Source organism: Myotis yumanensis, unplaced genomic scaffold (genome assembly GCF_028538775.1).
Source record: "Myotis yumanensis isolate MYYU_CA2020_CCGP unplaced genomic scaffold, mMyoYum1.0.hap1 SCAF_7, whole genome shotgun sequence".
Lineage (NCBI taxonomy): Eukaryota > Metazoa > Chordata > Mammalia > Chiroptera > Vespertilionidae > Myotis > Myotis yumanensis.
Window position 1 is genome coordinate 36,769,907 of NW_027223758.1, and position 21,428 is coordinate 36,791,334.

The 21,428-nt window shown below is 42.5% G+C and overlaps 2 protein-coding genes across 2 annotated transcripts; one reads left to right on the plus strand and one right to left on the minus strand.

Annotated features, from left to right (window-relative positions):
• Positions 1–1,324: 1,324 nt before the first annotated feature.
• NFS1 (NFS1 cysteine desulfurase) lies at positions 1,325–19,013 on the minus strand. The gene is made up of 13 exons (XM_070420222.1): positions 18,871–19,013; positions 18,178–18,287; positions 17,356–17,472; positions 15,778–15,861; positions 12,820–12,972; positions 11,174–11,267; positions 10,506–10,640; positions 4,821–4,978; positions 4,295–4,400; positions 4,136–4,217; positions 2,871–2,954; positions 2,371–2,460; positions 1,325–2,018 (listed from the first exon to the last, which is right to left on the minus strand). The coding sequence occupies exons 1-13, from the start codon at positions 18,965–18,967 to the stop codon at positions 1,955–1,957; spliced, it is 1,374 nt and encodes a 457-aa protein (XP_070276323.1). The 5' UTR covers positions 18,968–19,013; the 3' UTR covers positions 1,325–1,954.
• A 6-nt stretch (positions 19,014–19,019) lies between these two features.
• ROMO1 (reactive oxygen species modulator 1) lies at positions 19,020–20,755 on the plus strand. Its single transcript, XM_070420223.1, has 3 exons — positions 19,020–19,129; positions 19,311–19,441; positions 20,564–20,755. Exons 2-3 carry the CDS (start codon positions 19,311–19,313, stop codon positions 20,670–20,672), a joined length of 240 nt encoding a protein of 79 aa, XP_070276324.1. The 5' UTR covers positions 19,020–19,129; the 3' UTR covers positions 20,673–20,755.
• Positions 20,756–21,428: the final 673 nt, after the last annotated feature.

Consider the following 21,428-nt stretch of genomic DNA (forward strand, 5'->3'; position numbering starts at 1 on the left):
TGATGCTTCCTTTATCCTAAACTCTTTCTGGTTTCACTGTCCTCAGCTTTAATAAACATAATCTCAAAATCACCTGGACTCATTTTGTGAAAACTTTCCTGCACTGAGTCAAAAGAAAAAAAAGAAGAAAAAAAACTTACAAAATGCAATGTTGTGTCCAGGACTGGATTCTGAAACAGGAAAAGGGCATTAGTGGGAAAACTGTTGAAATCTGAATAAAATCTGAAGTTTAGTTCATATTATTGTACAGATGTTAGTCTTAGTTTTGACAAATGTACCAAGTTAAATTAGAGGAAGTTGGGTGATTAATATATAACTGTACTATTTTTACAACCTTTTGCTAAATCTAAAATTATTCAAAATAAAAAATTTATTTAAAAAACTTATATAATTTCATCTCCTCCTCCTGTCCATCTGCATTCACCATCTTTAGACTAGTGAGTGGTTTGCAACCTTCCTAATGCCGCGACCCTTTAATACAGTTCATGTTATGGTGACCCCCAATTTCATTGTTACAAATTGAACATAATTAAAGCATAGTGATTAATCACAAAAACAATATGTAATTATATATGTGTTTTCTGATGGTCTTAGGCGACCCCTGTGAAAGGGTCATTCGACCCCCAAAGGGGTTGCGACCCACAGGTTGAGAACCGCTGGACTAGTGGCTTTCAAACTTTTTTGATTATCACCAACATAAGAAATACATTTGCAACTTGGTATATACATGCAAATAAATAATTTAAAAATACGTATGATGTAGTCCAATTTATTTTTCTCTCATTTGTTTGTGTTCTGGTAACTATTCACCTATGTCTTCAGATCCACAAATGGAAAAATCTCTACTCTAGCTGCATTGTCCTTCTATTGGTTTCTCAAACACACCATGCTTTTCATACCTAAGGCCCTTTGCTTTTGTTGCTCATTCTCATCCCTCACTCATCCCCAGCTCTTTCCATGACTGGAAATCATATTTCTGCTTAACACCTCCTCAAAAAAGATTTCAAAGTATGCCCAACATAGCAGGTTCTCCCCATTATCTCCTTTACTACTCTATTTTTTCCATAGGCTTATTTATTTACTCATTATATTCTGACTCTCAACAAGAATGAGGGCAAGGTCCTTTTTGGTCCTGTTAACCAATGTATTCCCAATACCCAGAATAATATTATGCTCCTGACAAGCACTCAAATAATTGTTGAAAGAAGAGATATGCAAGCAGACTGGGTCATCTATGGAAATCAAGTGGAGTAGTAGTCTGCTCCACAATTCCCAATCATAGCTTGGAATTCTCCCTGGGCCTCTCATAAAGTCACAGAGTAAATAGAAGAAGGCGATTTTATTTCTCTAATCTGCAAATTAACAAATTTTTAAAAAGAAACAAATTATTAGAATAATGGGTAGTATCATATAGATATTTGTCGCTCCACCAGGTCAAAAGAAAAGAAGATAAGAACAGAAAGACAAGCTTTCTGTTCCATCTGCAGTCAATATGAAGAGGTGGCCTCTGAGGCCACAAAAAAAGATTAAATCATAGTTGATTATGTTTGTTCCTGAAGGAATCAGTCTTGCTAGTAGCAGTAAGCAACAACTCAAATGCCCATGTATAGCATCAGGGACCCTGAACAAAGGGCCTTCTTTTAGTTCTTCTGGCTCTCTCCACCAAGGATATAGAGCAAGATCATAACAAATGTTCCTTCTGCTTCAGGGTGAGACATCCACCGACCATAAGAACAGAGAAGGACTCCTGGAGATAAATGGGGAGTGTTTCCCACCAAAAAAGCTGAGACCCGGGAAAGATCCTGTGTTTCTGCCTTGGAAGTGAGCTGATGCTGAAGTCAACTGGGCTATATCAATTCTGGTTTGAACATGAAACACCCACTGGTGTAATGAGGTGCCGTGCAGTGATGACGCAGGAGCAACCAGGACAGCACAAAGTCAGAGGCCCACTCTTCTAGTGTTGGGTCCACTTGATGCTCTTAAGGTCAATGCCATCCTGCACCATCTCCCAGAGAGGGCTGCCAAAGAGAAGAGATATTGGATGAGGGAGGGCTTAGAGAAGCAGCAGCCAAGAATCCTTTATTAAAGGGAGTTTTCCTATACTTAAACTACAAATCACAAATTTTGTATTGATATTGCTGCAAGGACAACTATTAATACTCTGAAAAACACCTGAATTTATGTACTTCTTTAGTTTTTAAAAACATTTTTTCATATTCTGAAAAAAAGTAGTCAAAGATATTCACTTTCTTGTTTTGTGGAATCTCTAAATTCTAAAATCCAATTATTTGCAAACTGGTTTCCGGCTATGTGAACACAGCATGAGCACTGCAATTTCTTCCAAAGGGTCTCTGGTATAACAGTGCATACCTCATTTCTCGAAGACGCTTCACATGGTAAATGCACTTCTCTACTGTGTAGTCCACTTCCTCCTCTGTAGTGAAACGGCCAATGCCAAACCTGAAAAGGGCACAGGAGAAGAGCTCTGCATCAGAGCTCTAGCACTGAGGTAAATTCATTCAGCAAATACTCAATGAGGATTTACTCCACACACAACATGGAGAGAACGTGGTCCTTCCCCTCTAGGTCTGAGTTTCTATGGTTTGTGGACCAGCCACATCAGAATCACCGAGAAGTTTCCTACTCCTCCAGACCTAGTGAATCATATTCTCTGGGTGTAGGATTCAGAAATCTTCTTCTTACACAAACTTTCCAGGTGATATTCAATGAAGTCTGAGAATCACTGGTCTAGAAACTTTCATGAAGAATTAAGAAGGAATAAGGAAAACTAGATTGAGGAGACGATAACAGGAGATAAAATACACACAAAAAAGATGCCTTTCATAAATGTTACAGCTCAACTGACTGACCTGATAGAAGAGTGAGCTAAATCCTCATCAGTGCCAATTGCTCGAAGGACATAAGAGGGCTCCAGGGATGCAGAAGTGCACGCACTGAGGAGAAAGACACAGAGCCTTGCTCAATTCATCAACATCTGATTTTAGCCCCAAACCCCCAGACCTGCTCCCATCTTCCAGGTCCCTAGAGTCATAACATAGAGACAAAAGAGACATTCTCATTTGTCAGAGCTAAAGGGCCGATGCTACCAGCACTTTCTGGGATTTAAATCTAGCTCCTCTGGCCCATATGGCGGTTAAACTCTTTAAACAAGGATATTGCCACAGAATGACACCACAAGAGCTGGTCTGACAACAAGAGGCAGCAGAACACGTGTTCACTCCCCTGTGACCGAATACACCATATTGTACCAGCACAGATGGCAGCTAAACCCGTGGTGGCCTTTAAAGTATACTTCAATTCCAGCCGAAACCGGTTTGGCTCAGTGGATAGAGCGTCGGCCTGCGGACTGAAAGGTCCCAGGTTCGATTCCGGTCAAGGGCATGTATCTGGGTTGCAGGCACATCCCCAGTGGGAGATGTGCAGGAGGCAGCTGATCGATGTTTCTCTCCCATCGATGTTTCTAACTATCTATCTCTTTCCCTTCCTCTCTGTAAAAAATCAATAAAATATATTTAAAAAAAAAAAAAAAAAAAAAAAAAAAAAAAAGTATACTTCAATTCCAGAGGCCTACAAAAGAACTGCTAATACAATACTAGAACAGATACTTGCATCTCCTGGGACTACAAAAGGTACAAAATTCTACCCCAAGAAGCCCTCCTAGAATGGCAACTTCAGCCTGTGCCCAGCTAGCTAAAACAATAGATGTTTACGCCCTAGCCAGGTTGGCTCAGTGGATAGAGTGTTGGCCTGTGGACAAAAGGGTCCTAGGTTCGATTCTGGTAAAGTACATGTACCTTGGTTGCAGGCTCCTCCCTGCCTGGGCCCTGGTTGGGGCATGTGCAGGAGGCACCAATCTGTGTGTTTCTCTTACACTGATGTTTCTCTCTGTCTCTCCCTCTCTCTCCCATTCTCCTTAAAAATCAATAGAAAAATAGGCTCGGATGAGGGTTAACAAAATATATAAATAAACAGATGTTTACAAAATGACCTTTATTCTTAACCAAGAGCTCTTGTACCTGTTATCTCTATACTGGAAAGCTCAATAATCTGTTATAACACTTAGAAGCCAGGCTAATCGGTCCTGCCACAGTCCTTTCTAACTAGTCCAACTTACCTCCCCGAAGATAAGGCAACATCCTTGAGTGCCATCAGTAGACTCTCCCCTTCCACATAGGCAAAGGAGAGGTTGATACAACCTGGAAAAGAGAACCACTATGAGAGGGGTCTAGTCTCAGGCTCTTCCAGAAAGGGAATAGAAAAGGCATGTCCATACCTGGGTAATGGTGATAAGGGTCCCCATTCATCACCACATCCGGAAGGCTCTTCATTATCTTCTGTATCAGTCGCTCTGCTAACTTTGAAATTCGCTTGTGGTCATACTAAGGAACAGGCAAGAGAGAACTAAGCATAGGACCATCAACAGCAAGGAAACACACAGGACAAGGAGCCCTCCTCCTGTGTCCAGAAGTGACTGTGCATTAGATCTACCTATCGTCCTGTTACTCATGGAGACCACTGTATCCCCAGCACGGAGCCCAGCACCTAGTATGCAAAGGTGCTAAATAATTGGACACATGGGTTCCAATAACCCAGAAATAAATGAGCTGATAACTACTGAAGGGACCTGAATTTTGGAGCCCATAACACCTCCCTCCAAAACAAGATGCCAGCAGCACTGGGACAGAGTTTTCTTAAACCTCCTGTTCTGGCAGAGATCTGACTCATTCATGCTGAGAAGCTTCTAACAGGAGACCCAGCACAGGGGAAAAGGTTGTGAGATGAAACTGCTCTCTCCCTACCTCCATCTCTTGCTGTGCCACTTCACACGCAGCCCCCAGGCCCACCACCAAGGGTGTGGGCACTGTCCCAGACCGCATACCCCGCTCCTGCCCCCCTCCACTCTGCAGGGCCTCCACACGCACACGGGGCCGGCGGCGAATGTAGATGGCACCAACCCCTGGGAAACAAAGTTTGTTACATAAAAGAGAAAAAGAAAAATACAGGTGAAATAAAATATAACTTTCCAAAGGGGTCAAAATATTCTTTTAACTTTTCTATAAGCTTGAAATTTTTCAAAATAAAAAAGCTTGGAGGAAAAGAAGAAACAGCAATAAAAGCATAATACATATCAAAATTATTTAACATCAGGAGGGTAACTACCAGAAGGAGTCAAGACTCATTTTTAAGTTTAAAGTAGCTCCGTATGCATGTGTAAAATGGCATCACCCAATGCAGCATTACTCACAATAGCACCAAAAAAAAAAAAAAAATTGGAAACAACTTAGATGTCTTTCATCAGGGATATGGGCAAATAAATTATGATACATGCAATACAAAGCAGGTGTATAAAAGAATGAGAAAGCTCCTTTTGTACTGCCGCTGTAAAATCTCCAAAATACACTGTTAGAAAACTGTTAAAATTTTAACAGTCTATACTTTAATTTTTTTAATGTATTTTATTGAGTTTTACAGAGAAGGGAGAGGGATAGAGACTTAGAAACATCGATTAGAGAGAAACATCACTCAGCTGCCTCCTGCACGCCCCCTACTGGGGATCGAGTCCGCAACCAAGGTACATGCCCTTACCAGAATCAAACCCAGGACCCTTCAGTCTGCATTCTATCCACTGAGCCAAACCGGGTAGGGTGTGTACTTTAATTTTTTTAAAAAAAGACATGCCCCACTCCCACCCCCCAAAAAAGATATGCCCAGCCTGTGTGACTCAGTTGTTGAGCATTGACCCAAGCACCAAGAGGTTGCCAGTCGATTCCTGGTTAGGGCACATGCCAGTAGGAGGCGTGCAGTAGGCAGCTGATCCATCGATGTTTCTATTTCTCTCTCTTCTCCTTCTCCCTTCCTCTCTAAAATAAAAAAATCTATAAAAACATATATTTTTTAAAAAAAGATGCATTGTTAGGTGGAAAAAGCAAAATGCAGAACAATGAGTATAGTGTGCTATCTTGTGAGTTAAAAAACAAAGGGGGAGCTCTGGCCAATTTTGCTCAGTGGTTAGAGTGTTAGCCCGCAAACTGAAGGGTCTTAGGTTTGATTCCCAGTCAAAGGAACATATGTTGGTTGCAGGCTTGATCCCCACCCCCGATCAGAGTGCATGGGGAAGGCAACCAATTAATGTTTCTCTCAGTCTCTCCCACTGCCTTCCACTCTAAAACTCAGTGGGAAATAAAATATCCTCCGGTGATAGGATTAACAGGGTAGAGGCTTCTGTGGGAGGCAACCAATTGATGTGTCTGTCTCACATCAATGTTTCTCTCGGTCTCTCCCCCTCCCTTCCACTCTCTCTAAAAAAAAAAAAAATCAATGCCAAAATATCCTCAGATAAGGATTAACAACAACAAAAAAGGATTAACAACAAAAAAAATCCTTTGAGGAGCCTGACCAGAGTGGCTCAATGGTGGAGTGTTGACCCATATGTACCAAGAGGTCACTGATTTGATTCGTGGTCAGGGCACATGCCTGGGTTGTGGCCCGATCCCCAATAGGGAGCATGCAGGAGGCAGCCCATCAATGTTACTTTGTCATTGATGTTTCTTCTATCTTTCCCTCTCCCTTCCTCTTTATGAAATCAATAAAAACTTTTTTTAAGAAGCTTTAAAAAATCCTTTGAAGAAAAAACAGGAGGAAAACAAAATGGAAGTAAAAAAAAATACCATAATCTCCCAGGGTCTGTAAAACTTAGAAATATGTTTGACTCATGACTTAGCAAACCCACTTACAAGTATTTCATACCAAAATATAAGCACAGATGTGCAAAGATAGTCACTAAGTAGTCAATAATTTTTTAAAATATGTTTTTATTGATTTTAGAGAGAGAGGAAGGGAGAGGGATAGATAAAAACATCGATGAGAGAGAATCATTGATCAGCTGCCTCCTGCAGGCCCCCTGCTGGAGGTCAACCCTGAAACCAGGGCATGTGCCTTGGATGGAAATCAAACTGGGGACCTCTTGATTCATGGGTCGACACTCAAACACTGAGCCACACCAGCCAGGCAAGAATTTTTTTAATAGAGTGGGTACTTGATGAAGTTCACCGCTCACACAGAACAAGTTTTTAGGCAGAGATTGTGGGTACGATAAAAAGTTATCATGAAGAAACCCCAGTGTTTTTTTAAAATATATTTTTATTGATTTCAGAGAGGAAGGGAGAGGGAGAGAGAATCATTGATTGGCTGCCTCCTGCATGCCCTCTGCTGGGGATTGAGCCTGCATATGCTCTTGACCAGAATTGATCCCAGGACCCTTCAGTCTGCAGGCCAACGCTCTATCCACTGAGCCAAACTGGCTAGGGCAAGAAACCCCAGTTTTAAAATAACTTATGTACCAAACTACATTAATCAAGAAATATTTCATTTTTCATCAAATTCAAGCATCCTATACTATCTGAATCTCTGCAGTTGTTAAGTTCGGGGAGAAAATGCTCAGATTCCATGTCTGAATAGTGAAGGAAACCATGTTGTCTAAATTTACTTAGATCCTGAGTTCAGAAAGCAGGACTTTGGATAGTGAACAATACCTTTACAGATTTAAGTGTAGAGCAGAGCTTCTGCTCAATGAGTTAACTGGTTTTATCAAAATATATGTATCTTCAATTAAAGCTAATAAAGGCAACTTTAGGTAAAGATAGAATGGCAGTTGGGCTTTTTAAAATAATAGCTCACAAAAACACTCTTTGAAATCTCTGGAAACCTTTAGAAGAAGTCATATTACATACTTTCAGGAGCTATCACACTTTTTCCCACAGGATGTATACTCAGATGATAAAACCTGCAGACACAGAAAGTGTACCGGCATTACCAACCACCACAGGACCTCACCCCAGAGACAAAAGAGGAATTGTTTTTTATGGCCACCTCTATAAAATAGAAGACAACAATATCTTCACAAAGTTGGGGTGAATAAGCAGAATTCTAGCTAGAAAACATTCCTAAATCAAAAGGACAATATAGAATAGACAAATATTCTTGAAAGACTAACAGGGACACAGATGACTAAGTCTAAGAACAAACACCAAGAGGTGTACGTTTAAGCCCTCACAATCATCCTCTGAGTGGTTCTCAACCTTCCTGATGTCGCGACCCTTTAATACAGTTCCTCATGGTTGTGGTGACCCCCAACCATAAAATTATTTTCGTTGCTACTTCATAACTGTGATTTTGCTACTGTTATGAATCGTAATGTAAATATCTGATATGCAGGATGTATTTTCATTGTTCTCGACCCACAGGTTCGAGAACACAGGGGAATAAAGGACTCAAAGACACTGCTCTGCATAACATAAGGGTCAGACAAGCTAGCCGGACTTATTCCCTGTTCCTCAACCAAATTAATGTCTACATGCTTTCTAAGGATTTTCTAAAGAGAATAGGGAAGAATGGTCTGCTACATAGTAATTATGAGGATCTACAAATAGGAGCACACCCTGCCCCCCTCTTATTCTACCCAGGCACCTCAACTTTGCCTTTCCCTCTCCTAAGCTCCAAAGGCCCTTCTTCTGCTGCTGTACCTTGTTTCCTGAGCCTATGCAGCCCAGCTGGCTTACTTCTACTACCTCCGTATTACTTTCTCTTATAATTTAAAAATAAAAATAAAAAATAAATAAATGACACTTGAATTCTGCAAGCACTCTGAATTTACAACTTCTGAGATCACAACAGTCCCAAATAATTCCAAGTGTAATAGGCAGTTAGATAGACATGAGCAGAGAAAGGACCATGTGCCAGGTACAGAAGGTCACCAGGGCAGAAAGTCCTGGGTGCCCAGCAAAGGACAGTTATAGGGTTGGACCTCGCCCCCCAGGGTGACTGTTCTTCCCCTAGTATATTGCTGGTCATGCAGTTTAGACCCCCTGACCTTTCCTCCCTAGAGATAACATCTAGGCCTCAGCTGTATTTCAGCTCCAGGCCCAGAAAAGCAGCAAAACCAGACCAGCGACCCCATGGCTGACCTCTCAGGACCAGCTGCATTGACTAAAGACCCCCTGCAGTTGAGACTTAGACCCTGAAAGGACACATCTGGAAAGCTGCTGAATATTTTTTTTTTTTTGGTATTATATTTTTGTTGATTTTATTGATTTAGAGAGGAAGGGAGAGGGAGAAAGAGATAGAAACATCAATGATGAGAGAGAATTATTGATTGGCTGTCTCCAGCACACTCCACAATGGGATCAAGCCTGCAACACAGGCATATGCCCTGACTGGGAATCAAAGCATGACTTCCTGGTTCATATAGGTCAATGCTCAACCACTGAGCATGCCAGCCGGGCTGAATATTCTAATAAGATCTTCCTGTGGGACCTCCCCTAAAATCTCTATCCAGCCCTAGCCGGTTTGGCTAAGTGGATAGAGCTAGAGTGTGGGCCTGTGGACTGAAGGGTCCTGGGTTAGATTCTGGTCAGGGGCATATGCCCGGGTTGCAGGTTCCAATGATTCTCTCTCATCATTGGTGTTTCTGTCTCTCTCTACGTCTCCCTTCCTCTCTGAAATCAATAAAAATATATTTTAAAAAAATAATAGCCCTGGCTGGTTTGGCTCAGTGGATACAGCATCGGCCTGTGGACTCCAGGGTCCTGGGTTTGATTCCAGTCAAAGGCACATGCCCGGGGTTGTGGGCTCAGTCCCCAGTAGGGGGCGTGCAGGAGGCAGCCGATCAATGATTCCCTCTCATCACTGATGTTTCTATCTCTCTCTTCCTTTCCCTTCCTCTCTGAAATCAATAAAAATATATTTTTTTAAAAAATCAACCAATGGCCGAATCGGTTTGGCTCAGTGGATGGAGTGTCGGCCTGCGGACTGAAGGGTCCTGGGTTTGATTCCAGTCAAAGGCATGTGCCTTGGTTGCGGGCACATCCCCAGTGGGGGGTGTGCAGGAGGCAGCTGATTGATCTCTCTCATTGATGTTTCTAGCTCTCTATCCCTTTCCCTTCTTCTCTGTAGAAAATCAATAAAAAATATATTTAAAAAAAATCAACCAATGAATGCATAAATAAGTGGAACAACAAATCGATGTCCTCTCTCTCTCAAATAAAATGCGTTTTAAATAAATAAATAAATAAATAAATAAATAAATAAAATCTCCACCCAGTGCTCTCTCCGTCCCCAGAGCATGACCATGCCTCTCCCTTTCCCTTTCCCTCTCTACCCACCCCCAAGACATGTTACCATTATCTTCCTCACTCCCTAGCTTCAAGGGTTCTCCCTTTACCTCTATAACTTGTTTCCTAAGCCCATTTCTCCTAGGAATTGCTTTTTCTACCTCTGTGCTTTACTAAATATGTGTTCTTTTATAGTTTGGGTCTTGGCTCTAAATTCTTTCCTAGCCAAACTCAAATACTGAGGTTGCTGCACCCAGGTCTGGTCTGACCCCACCAGTTAGTTACCTGGTGCTGTGTCGCCTACAACACAAGAAACACCTATCAAAGGGTTTACTGGGAGGTACAGAGCAGAGGAACTCTAGGAGGGGCTGGTACCTTTGGGACCATAGATTTTGTGACCACTGATGCTCATGAGATCAATTTTCATGTCGTTGACATCAAGTGGGATTTTTCCAACAGCCTGGGCTGCATCGGTATGGAAATAGACCTTTCTGGAACTGCAAATCCGCCCTGAGGAAACAACAGAGGGAAAGAACATAGCACAATGTTGGGAAGTCACCTGGCAGTGATCCCACAATGTTCCATGAGTTCTAAGGCAAAACTGCATCTGGCATTAGCCTCTAACCATGTAATAAATCATTTCTCTTTCTCTCTCTTCAACACTGGTCTTTCAACATATCAAATCAACTTTCATATCCCTTTTTATTTAAAAGAGGTAAAGATTAACAGATGAATTTGCTAATGTGACTAGGAGGTTGAGTCTGGCTCTAAGTTAGCATAATAAAGAGATGTTCAAAGCTGAAAACAGAGGAAGAAAAAAAAGAGTAGAGGTTTTTGGGGATTTTCTTTTTACTACACCAACTGCAGTAAAATGAAAAGAACATAAAAGGTACTAGACCTGGATTCAAATACTGGCTATATCATTTATAATGTCTCTTTCCCCAGATTTTCTTACTGTATTCTATAAAGTGTTACAGCTCCCAGCCCCCTCCCGCTACTCAGGTGCTTGGTGGGCAAGCATAAGGCTTCACGACGACACTCACCTATTTCCGAAATGGGCTGCTTCACTCCAATCTCATTGTTCACAGACATGATTGAGACCAGGCTGGTATCGGGCTGGATAGCAGCCTCTAGTTCCTAAGAATATCAGGAGTAAGGAAGCTATACAGCACTACCAGGTACTCCCTAACTTAGAATGTGGGCAAGCTTAGTCTTTTGCTACACACCCATCAGAATAGTGATAATAAAAAATTGCTGGGGAGGATGCAAAGAAACTGTATCATTCATATTTACTCATGGAAATGTAAAATGGTACAGCCACACTGAAAAACACTTTGACATAAAAACCAAAACACTTTGGCAGTGCTTGTTCTTTATAAAACTTGTGAACAAAAAGGGGTGCTGTAATAAATCAGTGACCAAGAATAATCTCACAGGGTGATCTGATAAAAAATTCCTAACTGGCCCTGACCGGTGGGACCAATAGTTAGAGCATCAGCCTGAGCACTTAAGGGTCTCAGGTTCGGTTCTGGATCAAGGGCACATACCTGGGTTGCAGGTTCACTCCCTGGCCCTGGTCGGGGGCAAATGTGGGAGGCAACCAGTTGATGTGTCTCTCTCTGAAAAGCAATGGGAAAAATATCGTCAGGTGAAGATTTTTTAAAAAATTCCTAACTGAATTAAAAAAAAAAGTTAAAAAAAAATCTTAACTGGGCAGGTATGGTGGGTACACATGCCCTAGACCTCTAACTTCTTTAATGAAAGGTTTATCTTGCCTTAAGCAAGCCCTGTCCATTGTTCTTGGGCATCTAGGTTAATACACCTTTGAAATACCAGAATAATCCTCTTTTCCACACCTTTTAGAGGTGTGACTACCCTCAAAGGAGCACATAATCTTGTTAACTATTCTGTAAACCAATCAGAGATTTCTCCGCCTCACTTACTCCTACTTTCATGTAATGTTATGTTCCCTCCTTAATTCCAAATGTATATATGACAGGGTTCTGTCTACATACTATATCTTAGGATTTGTCTAGGGATGCTAGTATCCAAACTCTGGTGGACAAGATGCTTGGACTCACTACCCAAAATGGACACATAAGGACATAGTACAAAAAGGGAAATATTCTTCTAAAAATAGCCGAAACCGGTTTGGCTCAGTGGATAGAGCGTCGGCCTGCGGACTGAAAGGTCCCAGGTTCGATTCCGGTCAAGGGCATGTACCTGGGTTGCGGGCACATCCCTAGTAGGAGATGTGCAGGAGGCAGCTGGTCGATGTTTCTCTCTCATCGATGTTTCTAACTCTCTATCTCTCTCCTTTCCTCTCTGTAAAAAATCAATAAAATATATATATAAAAAAAAATCTATGCCTCCTTTTTAGAGTAGGGGAGGAGGCCAGAGCTTCGCCATGGTATCAGCCCCTGGTATCCTGCACACACATCCAGTGACTCCCACACAAACCAGGAAGCAGCAACAAAGCTGAGAAATACATCCTCCAGAGAAAAGGAAGATGGTACACACTCAAAGGGAACATAATCTTGGTTTCTCTACCAGGCCTATTTCTCTAAGCCCCAACCTCGTCATTAGATCTAGTCCTTCAAGCTTGAGCTAAGGCTGGAGATAGATATAGATACACAGGCAGAAGCCATGCTGCTCCAATTTTTCCACTCCTGCCAAGAGCCACTCCTACCTTCAGGTCAATGATCCCACTCTTCTTCACTGGGAGGTAGGTGACCTGAAAGCCCTCAGCTTCCAGTGAACGGCAAGAGTCCAAGACACATTTGTGTTCTGTCTGGGAGGTGATCAAGTGCTTTTTCCGTGACCTATAAAACCTGGCCACCCCCTATAAATTGGTGGTGGTGGAAGAAAGGAGAATATACTCAGAAAGACAGCAATGACTTCCATCCCATTTGTAAAGGGAAAGTGGGCAAGGTGGTATGCTCCAAGATCAAATCTCTAACACCCACTGGTTGTCCTACAAATCAATTTAATTCTGATACTAACTACCCAGAGTTAGTGCATGTTAAGGGGCTCAGTCCCAGAAGACTGCTCCCACTTACAACCCAACTGCAAGTCCTGGATGTCACAACCATCCGCCATACTTCTACCCAGCTGGCTACAAATTCAGGGCTTCCACAGCCCTCTAAAGTTCACTAATTCACTAGAATAACTCAAGGAACTCATTAAAAGTGTTGTACTTATGACCAGGATTTTATTATAAAGAATACATCTCAGAACAGCCAAATGGAAGAGATGCATACGGTGAAGTCTAGAGTGGGGAGGGGCTTCCATGTTCTTTCCTCCTGGAATCTAGGCATGCCACCACCTTTTCCACACACCCATGAGTCCACCAATCTGAAAGCTCCTGCAAGCCTCTCTGCCCAGAGTTTTTATGGGGGTTTCATTACATAGGCATGATTGATTAAATCTTTGGCCATTGGACCCAATCCAATCTCCAGCCTCACTCTCCTCCCCAGAGGACAGGAGAGCGGGAAGTACCAACCTTTTAATCACATGCTTGATCTTTCTGGAGTAGCCAGCCTGTCCCTTGAAACTAAGGGCCCACATGAATTACCTCATTACCATAAACTCAGAAATGGTACAAAGAAGCTTGTTTTGAATAAGGAATGACAATCCTGTCATTCAGGAAACTCCAAGGCTTTTTGAAGCTCTGTACCAGGAACAGGGAACAAAGACCAAATATATTCACAGATGGAAAATAGGGAACATGCCTATCCTTACACCACAAGCAAAAGCCTCTCTCATTTATTTCTATTTAAATAGCAAAACATGCAAATATAGGGATACTGATTGCCAAAGCTGGCAGTGTAGAAGTGAAACTCATACACTTATTCCTTGCTAATGGCAGTCTTCAGAGAATTGTGTAGAAGGATGTCTTAAAAGCTGTATTCACATTCTTTAACTGTGATTCCTCTTTTGGGAGTTTACCTTAGGGAAATATTTCAAAAAATAGAGAAGCTATAGAGACAAAATATGCTTTAGTTATATTTACAATCCTCAAGAAAAATGGGAAGGTTAAACACACCCAAGAGAATGACTAGTAAAATGAATACTAAGTTGTGATAACACAACTTCATAAACAAGAATGTACTTATAGTTAAAATAATGGAGTTTGAAATGGAAGAACATAGGATATGTTATCAATGGCTACAGAAGAATAAATATGACATGCTACAGTTTGTGAAAATATTAAACGCATATTCATATATATGTGGGGTTTTTTTTGAAACAACAATAAACAGAATTAGTGTATAACATAATTAACTTTTCGGAGCAGGACTTGGGGCTAGAATAGGGGAGGAAGACATATTTTATTTTAAACTTTTCTATAGAGTTATAAATCATACTACAAATATATGAATTACTTTCTAAAAATTAAAGAAATAAAATGTACAACCCCATTCCTCCAGAGCTTATCATAGAGCATTACTATAAAAGAATATAAACTAATTAGGCCAAATTTAAAACATAAAAAATGTATGTTCTCAAAGACAAGAAACATAAAAGGAAAACATTTAAAAGTTGCCCGGTCTCCTATCTCATTTACCCACAGTGTAGAAGGCTCTAATAGCAGGTAGATATTTACTCTACCCATCCAGGCCACTAAGGGGGACAATGTCACAACTATTCTTAGCAATCCTTAACCTCTAGGTTTGGGATCTGTGGGACCTTTCAAAGCAAACATTTTCAAATTTTTGAAACCATCCCCATAGGGGATCTGGCTCTGTGGTCTCTATAGTCCAAAGAAAGGACGATTTCCTGCTAACAGAATCAGGCAGTATGATTCTGGAGCCTGTCCCTGGCCTCTTACACTCAGGACAGGTCATAAAATAAAAATAAAAGAAAACACACAAAAATAAAATAAAATATTGGACACACAGTTGAGAGACAATGGTGAGCGGGGGTAAAGCCAGAGTTGAACTTATAGCAGCCCACAATTTATTAGAACCAGGGTATTTACACAAGTGATCCTGGTAACCAGGCTCAATCAAAGGTGAATATGTTCTATGAAACACCAACATAACTACTGAGAGTGGAATTTTACTTTTATAAGTACCAAATATCTGTATGTCCCAAGGGTAGAGTTGTGCTGATCCTAGAATGGGTGACCAAGTGAATGTCTGCAGAGGGTACCAGAGTAATCAGAACTTTAAAAAAAAAAATGGGGACATTTAAAGAAATGGGAGGTACTTGTTGCAAACAGATCTGATCAGAAAGAAAAGGGAAGGCTGAGAGGAAGGCAGCTGTGAAATCATACATACAAGCGTGAAACTGAGAAACATGCCCATTTATAAGTGCATTCTGGACTTCACTGTGACTAGATCCAAAGGACGGGGAAAAGCGTTAAGCCACCATTATCCACTCTGTGAAGTAGCTGCTGTCCAAAAAATCAAGTGGTTAATGTTCCAAGAGCCACTGCCTTTCCTATCCAACTACCTTATGGAACTCAGTTCAATAGGAGCAAAGATTTTAGATGGCGAAGGATTGAAGGAAGCAACAAATTAGAGTATATGTGTCTTCTCTTCACAATAGGGTGGGAATGGGTGGTTGGGAAATACATGTATGAGCCCAGATGATAGAAAGATACCATATCCCAAGTCAAGAAAGGCCCAATATGCCCTCTTACCTTAATTGCTATGTTATTGGATTCAGTAGCGCCACTAGTGAAAATGATCTCACGAGGATCGGCCCCAATGAGAGATGCTACTTGCTGCAAGCCAAGAAACAGAGATAAGTAACATCAGTTCCCCAGGAAAGTACTTGACTACAGGACACAGCTAGGACAGAGCTCTAGATCAAGAAGAGCTCCACTGTATTCTATCAACTGCCCAAGAAGAAGCTCTGCACCTACTAGGGTCAGACAAGGATAAATTCACTTACATCCCAGATCCCAGGCTCTTTCCCAGCCCAAAACAAAATAATAATAATAATGATAATATTGGTGTGTTTTTTAAAATATGATTTTATTTTTTATTTTAAAAAATATATTTTTATTGATTTCAGAGAGGATGGGAGAGGGAGAGATAGAAATATCAATGATGACAGATAATCATTGACTGGCTGCCTCCTGCATGTTCCCCACTGGGGATCAAGCCCACAATCCGGGCATGTGCCCTTGACTGGAATCGAACCTGGGACCCTTCAGTCTGCAGGTCGACACTCCATCCACTAAGTCAAACCACGTTGGCCTGCGGACTGAAGGGACCCGGGTTCGATTCCAGTCAAGAGCATGTGCCTTGGTTGTGGGCGTATCCCAAGTGGGGGGTGCCCAGGGGGCGGCTGATCGATGTTTCTCTCTCATTGATGTTTCTGGCTGTATTCCTCTCCCTCTCTGTAGAAAGTCAACAAAATATATTTTTTAAAAAATCTTTGTATTAAAAGAAAAAGCACTATTGTGCTCATCATATATATAGGCATTGGATTAATAAACCCATCACTAGCATTGTCTCATTTAATTCACCCAATAACCCTAGGGCAGTGATGGCGAAACTATGACACGCGTGTCAGAGGTGACACGCAAACTCATTTTTTTGGTTGATTTTTCTTTGTTAAATGGCATTTAAATATATAAAATAAATATCAAAAATATAAGTCTTTGTTTTACTATGGTTGCAAATATCAAAAAATTTCTATATGTGACACGGCACCAGAGTTAAGTTAGGGTTTTTCAAAATGCTGACAAGCCGAGCTCAAAAGGTTCGCCATCACTGCCCTAGGGAGTAGGAACTATTACAATCTCATTTGCAATGTGAGGAAACTAAGGCTTAGAGAAATTAAATAACTTGCCAAAGGTCATTTAGTTAGGGAATGTGGGAACTAATCAAATGCCTTTAGAGCAGTGGTTCTCAACCTTCCTAATGCTGAGACCCTTTAATACAGTTCCTCATGTTGTGGTGACCCCCAATTTCATTGTTACAAATTGAACATAATTAAAGCATAGTGATTAATCACAAAAACAATATGTAATTATATGTGTTTTCCGACGGTCTTAGGCGACCCCTGTGAAAGGGTCGTTGGACCCCCTAAGGGGGTCACGACCCACAGGTTGAGAACCGCTGCTTTAGAGGGACTCCAAGGCCTGCTCTCTGAATCTCTTAGAGTCCCAAACCACTTCTACCTCTACCCAAACCTACCAAGAAGGAAATGCCTCCCACAGGCCACTAAATCCATGACATCAGTACCTCCTAGATTCCTCTGTACTAACCTGGCGAGCACGTTCCATGGCTGCCTCACTCTCCCAGCCATAAGCATGTGTCCGGGAGTGTGGGTTCCCATAGTAGTTGACTAGGTAAGGGAGCATGGCATCAAGCACCCGAGGGTCCTGAGCACAAAAGAACAGATCAGTCTTCTTGAGTTAACTTAGGCCCCACTCCATCTCCTCAGACCTGCCTCAACAAACTCCCAACCCTTCAGACAATGCCCAGATTAGGCCTCAAACATTCTTCCAGACCCTCAGGCACTAACCAATTATCAACTTAATACACTCCCACTCCCAATCCATCTTAAATCAGGCTATACTACCATCTCCCTGGGTAATCTATAAACACTGTCATGTCCTGACAGCCATTTCTGCAGGTATTTTCATTCCTACCAGGAAATGTGATCTGCAAGGGGCCAGGACATGACAGAGTCCACATATTGGTGAAATCTTGTATTAATATTCAAGTGCTCATCATGTGCCACGCTGTTAAGGGCTGTTTTATATCTTTTCATCCATTTACTACTTGCCCACATTCATAGTTACTAAATAGCAGTGCTGCTAATTCCAGAGCCCATGATTTTAACTACTACTATAGTGCCTGCACTGAAGTGATTTGACCTAGAAGATCAATAGCTTGTAAGTAGTTGAGTCATTTCTAGTGGACTGCAACTTAAGCCTCCTAACTCCTAGCTCACTGCTTTTTCCTGCACACACTCATCAATGGCTCTTAGCTCTACAAGAATCCAACAACCCCTGCTGTACATTGTCACTGCTACAATATAATTCCTATAAACAGCATGGGGAAAGCTGCCCCTCCATCCTTACCAGAGGAGTTGTAGCTTGCACATCCATATACAGAGGTCGCAGCACTGACTCCATCTCTGGAGCAGTGGCTGTATCTGAGGGAACAGCAGACTGGGGAGCATGGTCTGCAACTGCCAAAAATATGGAACAGAGTGGCCACGTGACTATGGACACAGGGTATCCAAGACATCAGAAGGTAAAGCCGGGATGGAGGTGAGTTAAGTTTAAGGAATACTGGGGTTCAATCTTAATGAAAAAGGAAAGAAAACATCAGGATTTGAGCAAACTGTAAAAGGAGATAAGGGACAGAGGCAGGGCTCTTGGAGGGGGAAGTTGGGACATTATTAAAGTTGCATCGTTGGGAGTTGGGAAGGCTCTGAAATGGCAAAGCCAATTAGGAGGGATGTGGAGACATAAGATCTCTTTTGAAGGTTACTTGCTGGACCACTAGCATCTCTAAAAGTTGGTTAGAAGAACGAAGGCCGAGCCTCAGGCTCGGAAGGCCAGTGGGATAAGATCTGAGCGGGTCGCGGCGAAGTCACTAAGAAAGCCAGCTTGAGAAAATTGGAGGGATGAAGCCCAGGGAAAGGGTCAGAGGGTCTGGGTAGGGGCGGAAGAGGGAGGCTACGGAATATTCACAGGTGCGTCGCCGCGCGGAGGAGAAAGAAGGCGCGCCTCCTGGGAGGGTAGCAGCAAGCAGGACCCGGAGCGTACCGCGCAGGCGCAGACCCCGAGTGGGCGCCTCGGGCCTCGGCCCCTGAGCTGCTGGGAGGGCCGCAGCCACCCGCCTCCAAGCTGTCCGCAGCAACATGGTCCCGGAGGCACAGCCCCTCGCCCCGAGCGGCTGCAGTACTTAGCTACGAAGTCCCGGAAGTACTGTCCAGTGCCCCGGAAGCGATTCCTCGGGCCACCAGCGCGCTCCGCCTTGCGTTCCGTGTGAGACGTAGACTGAGCGACCGAGGCCGCGAGCGAGGTGAGGTGGGGGCTCGAGGGTCGGAACACTAAGAGGGTGATGGAATCGGGTTACACGCTGATTTTCCTTCCCGAGCTTCCTCGAGCCCTTAGGTCCGCTCCCCAACCCCTTTTCCTCTGACCCCGCCCGACTCTCGGGCTGGCGGCCAGGCCTGCAGTTCCTTGATCCTCGAACCCCACAGATGCCGGTGGCCGTGGGACCCTATGGACAGTCCCAGCCAAGCTGCTTCGACCGTGTGAAGATGGGCTTTGTGATGGGCTGCGCCGTAGGCATGGCGGCCGGGGCGCTCTTCGGCACGTTTTCCTGCCTCAGGTGAGGGGCGCGGGTGGTGACCTGGGGTGGGACTACCGGACCTTCCCGCCCACTCGCTTGGCCTGCTGCCCGAATGGAGCCTAACGCGTGGCAATCTCGCTGACCTCTGAGCGAGACCAGTTTCCTAACCACCTTCCGTCTGGAAGGACAGGTTGGAATCCCTCCTCTCCAGCGCTTACTAGTCTGTAACCTTAGGCAAGTTGAGCCTGGGTTTCCTCAAGTGTAGAATGAGGTCAGTAACACCTACCTCATAGAGTTGTAAGGATCAAGTCAGAGAACACTTAGCACAGAATATAGCACATATTAAGTGCTCAGTAAATAGTTATGACCGTCGTTGCTGTTATTTCCAATTGCACATCGTGAAACTTGTTGAGCAGCTTTACTGTACTGGCAACAGGATGTAGAAATGAAGCAGATAAATGCTACACCTTAAATGTCATTTTCACATATATGACTATTCTCATATAAATGACTATTCTCATTTTTTCAGACTGAAAGTTACTTACTGTGCACTTTCTGTGTCAATCACTGTGCTAGAAGCTGTTATCACAATTCTTTTATACTTGACATAGTCCATAAAATGACTCCACAGTCATTTTTTAAAATATATGTATATATTTTATTCGATTTTTACAGAGGGGAAGGAAGAGGAATAGAGAGTTAGAAACATCGATCAGCTGCCTCCTGCACACCCCCTACTGGGGATGTGCTGCCCTTGACCGGAATTGAACCTGGGACCCTTGAGTCCGCAGACCGAGGCTCTATCCACTGAGCCAAGCCGGTTAGGGCTCCACAATCACTTTAACACTAGGAAACCGTCTAAGACAGCTGTTGTTGTTGGATTATATATACATACTCTAGAGATAAAACCAGCAGAAAAAAATGGTTTCCATGTACTTGACACTGCATTTGCAGCCTCTCAGAAACTAAAGGCAGTTAGTATCTGATAGATCCTTTTCAACTTGTCATTACTGATCCTGGGTGGGAGGGGCTAATGTCCTATTAGACTTCTGGAGTGCATGATTCATCGTTAGAAGCACATGTTGGAAAAGGGCAGTTAATATTTCTCCATATACAATATTTTTGTTCCCAACTGGCCCCATCTTGGTTTCCTCCTCTCAGGATTGGAATGCGGGGTCGGGAGCTGATGGGCGGCATCGGGAAAACCATGATGCAGAGTGGCGGCACCTTTGGCACATTCATGGCTATCGGGATGGGCATCCGATGCTAATCAGGGCAATGGTTGCCCACATCTACCCTATCCCATCAGTCCCAGCCCATGTACTATAATAAAAACACTTTGAGTAGTCTGTGTTGGAGGCATTGTTTTCTTCTTCTCACTCCAGACTATTATACAGCTTGCTTAGAGACTTTCTGAGGTAGGCTGAGTAGGTTTGTCGTTTTCACTAAACCTGTCTATTAACTACAAGCTAGAAAATTTTTCCATGGCTGGAACCTTTCATAGATTCTAGTAAATCTTTATTAGTCAACCTTTTGTTGATTTATCATCACCGTTTTTTTTAATATGTCTGTATTGTTGAAAGCATTGCATATGTCCCCTATCATTAGTGTTTTAAAGGTGAAAAACAAGTTAGATTTCATTTCCTTAAGGCCAAAATGCAAAAGGGTTTCTTTTTTTTTTAGTATATTTAGCAACACCAGCCAGGCAGGAGTGTTTTATTTTCAATACTATGTTCATTCAAAAGTTGTCCAGATATACCTGCTGGCTTGATGAGAAAAAGAACCAGTTACGATTCAGTCATGCATCTGAGGTGACAAAGGAGAGAGAGAATACAGGAGTATGAGTCTGTTTACTACTGTTAACATCTCAGGGAATTGTGCTGTAAATATTTTCCTGTGGTTTCACTTTTGTTGCTTATTTTCATTTTTTTTTACTGTACATTTCCTTTTTGTAAACTTACATTTTATGTCTTTGTCTTTAAAGTGTCCAAACAGTACATTATAGACATGTACTGTATATAAGAAA

Coding starts and splice junctions, on each gene's coding strand:
- NFS1 (XM_070420222.1), bottom strand. CDS start 18,967: ATGTTGCTGCGGACAGCTTGGAGGCGGGTGGCTGCGGCCCTCCCAGCA. Junction 15,862..17,355: donor CCATGGAACGTGCTCGCCAG/GTTAGTACAGAG, acceptor CTTGGCTTGCAG/CAAGTAGCATCTCTCATTGG. Junction 4,218..4,294: donor CCCTTATCACCATTACCCAG/GTATGGACATGC, acceptor TCTCTTTTCCAG/GTTGTATCAACCTCTCCTTT.
- ROMO1 (XM_070420223.1), top strand. CDS start 19,311: ATGCCGGTGGCCGTGGGACCCTATGGACAGTCCCAGCCAAGCTGCTTC. Junction 19,442..20,563: donor GGCACGTTTTCCTGCCTCAG/GTGAGGGGCGCG, acceptor TCCTCCTCTCAG/GATTGGAATGCGGGGTCGGG.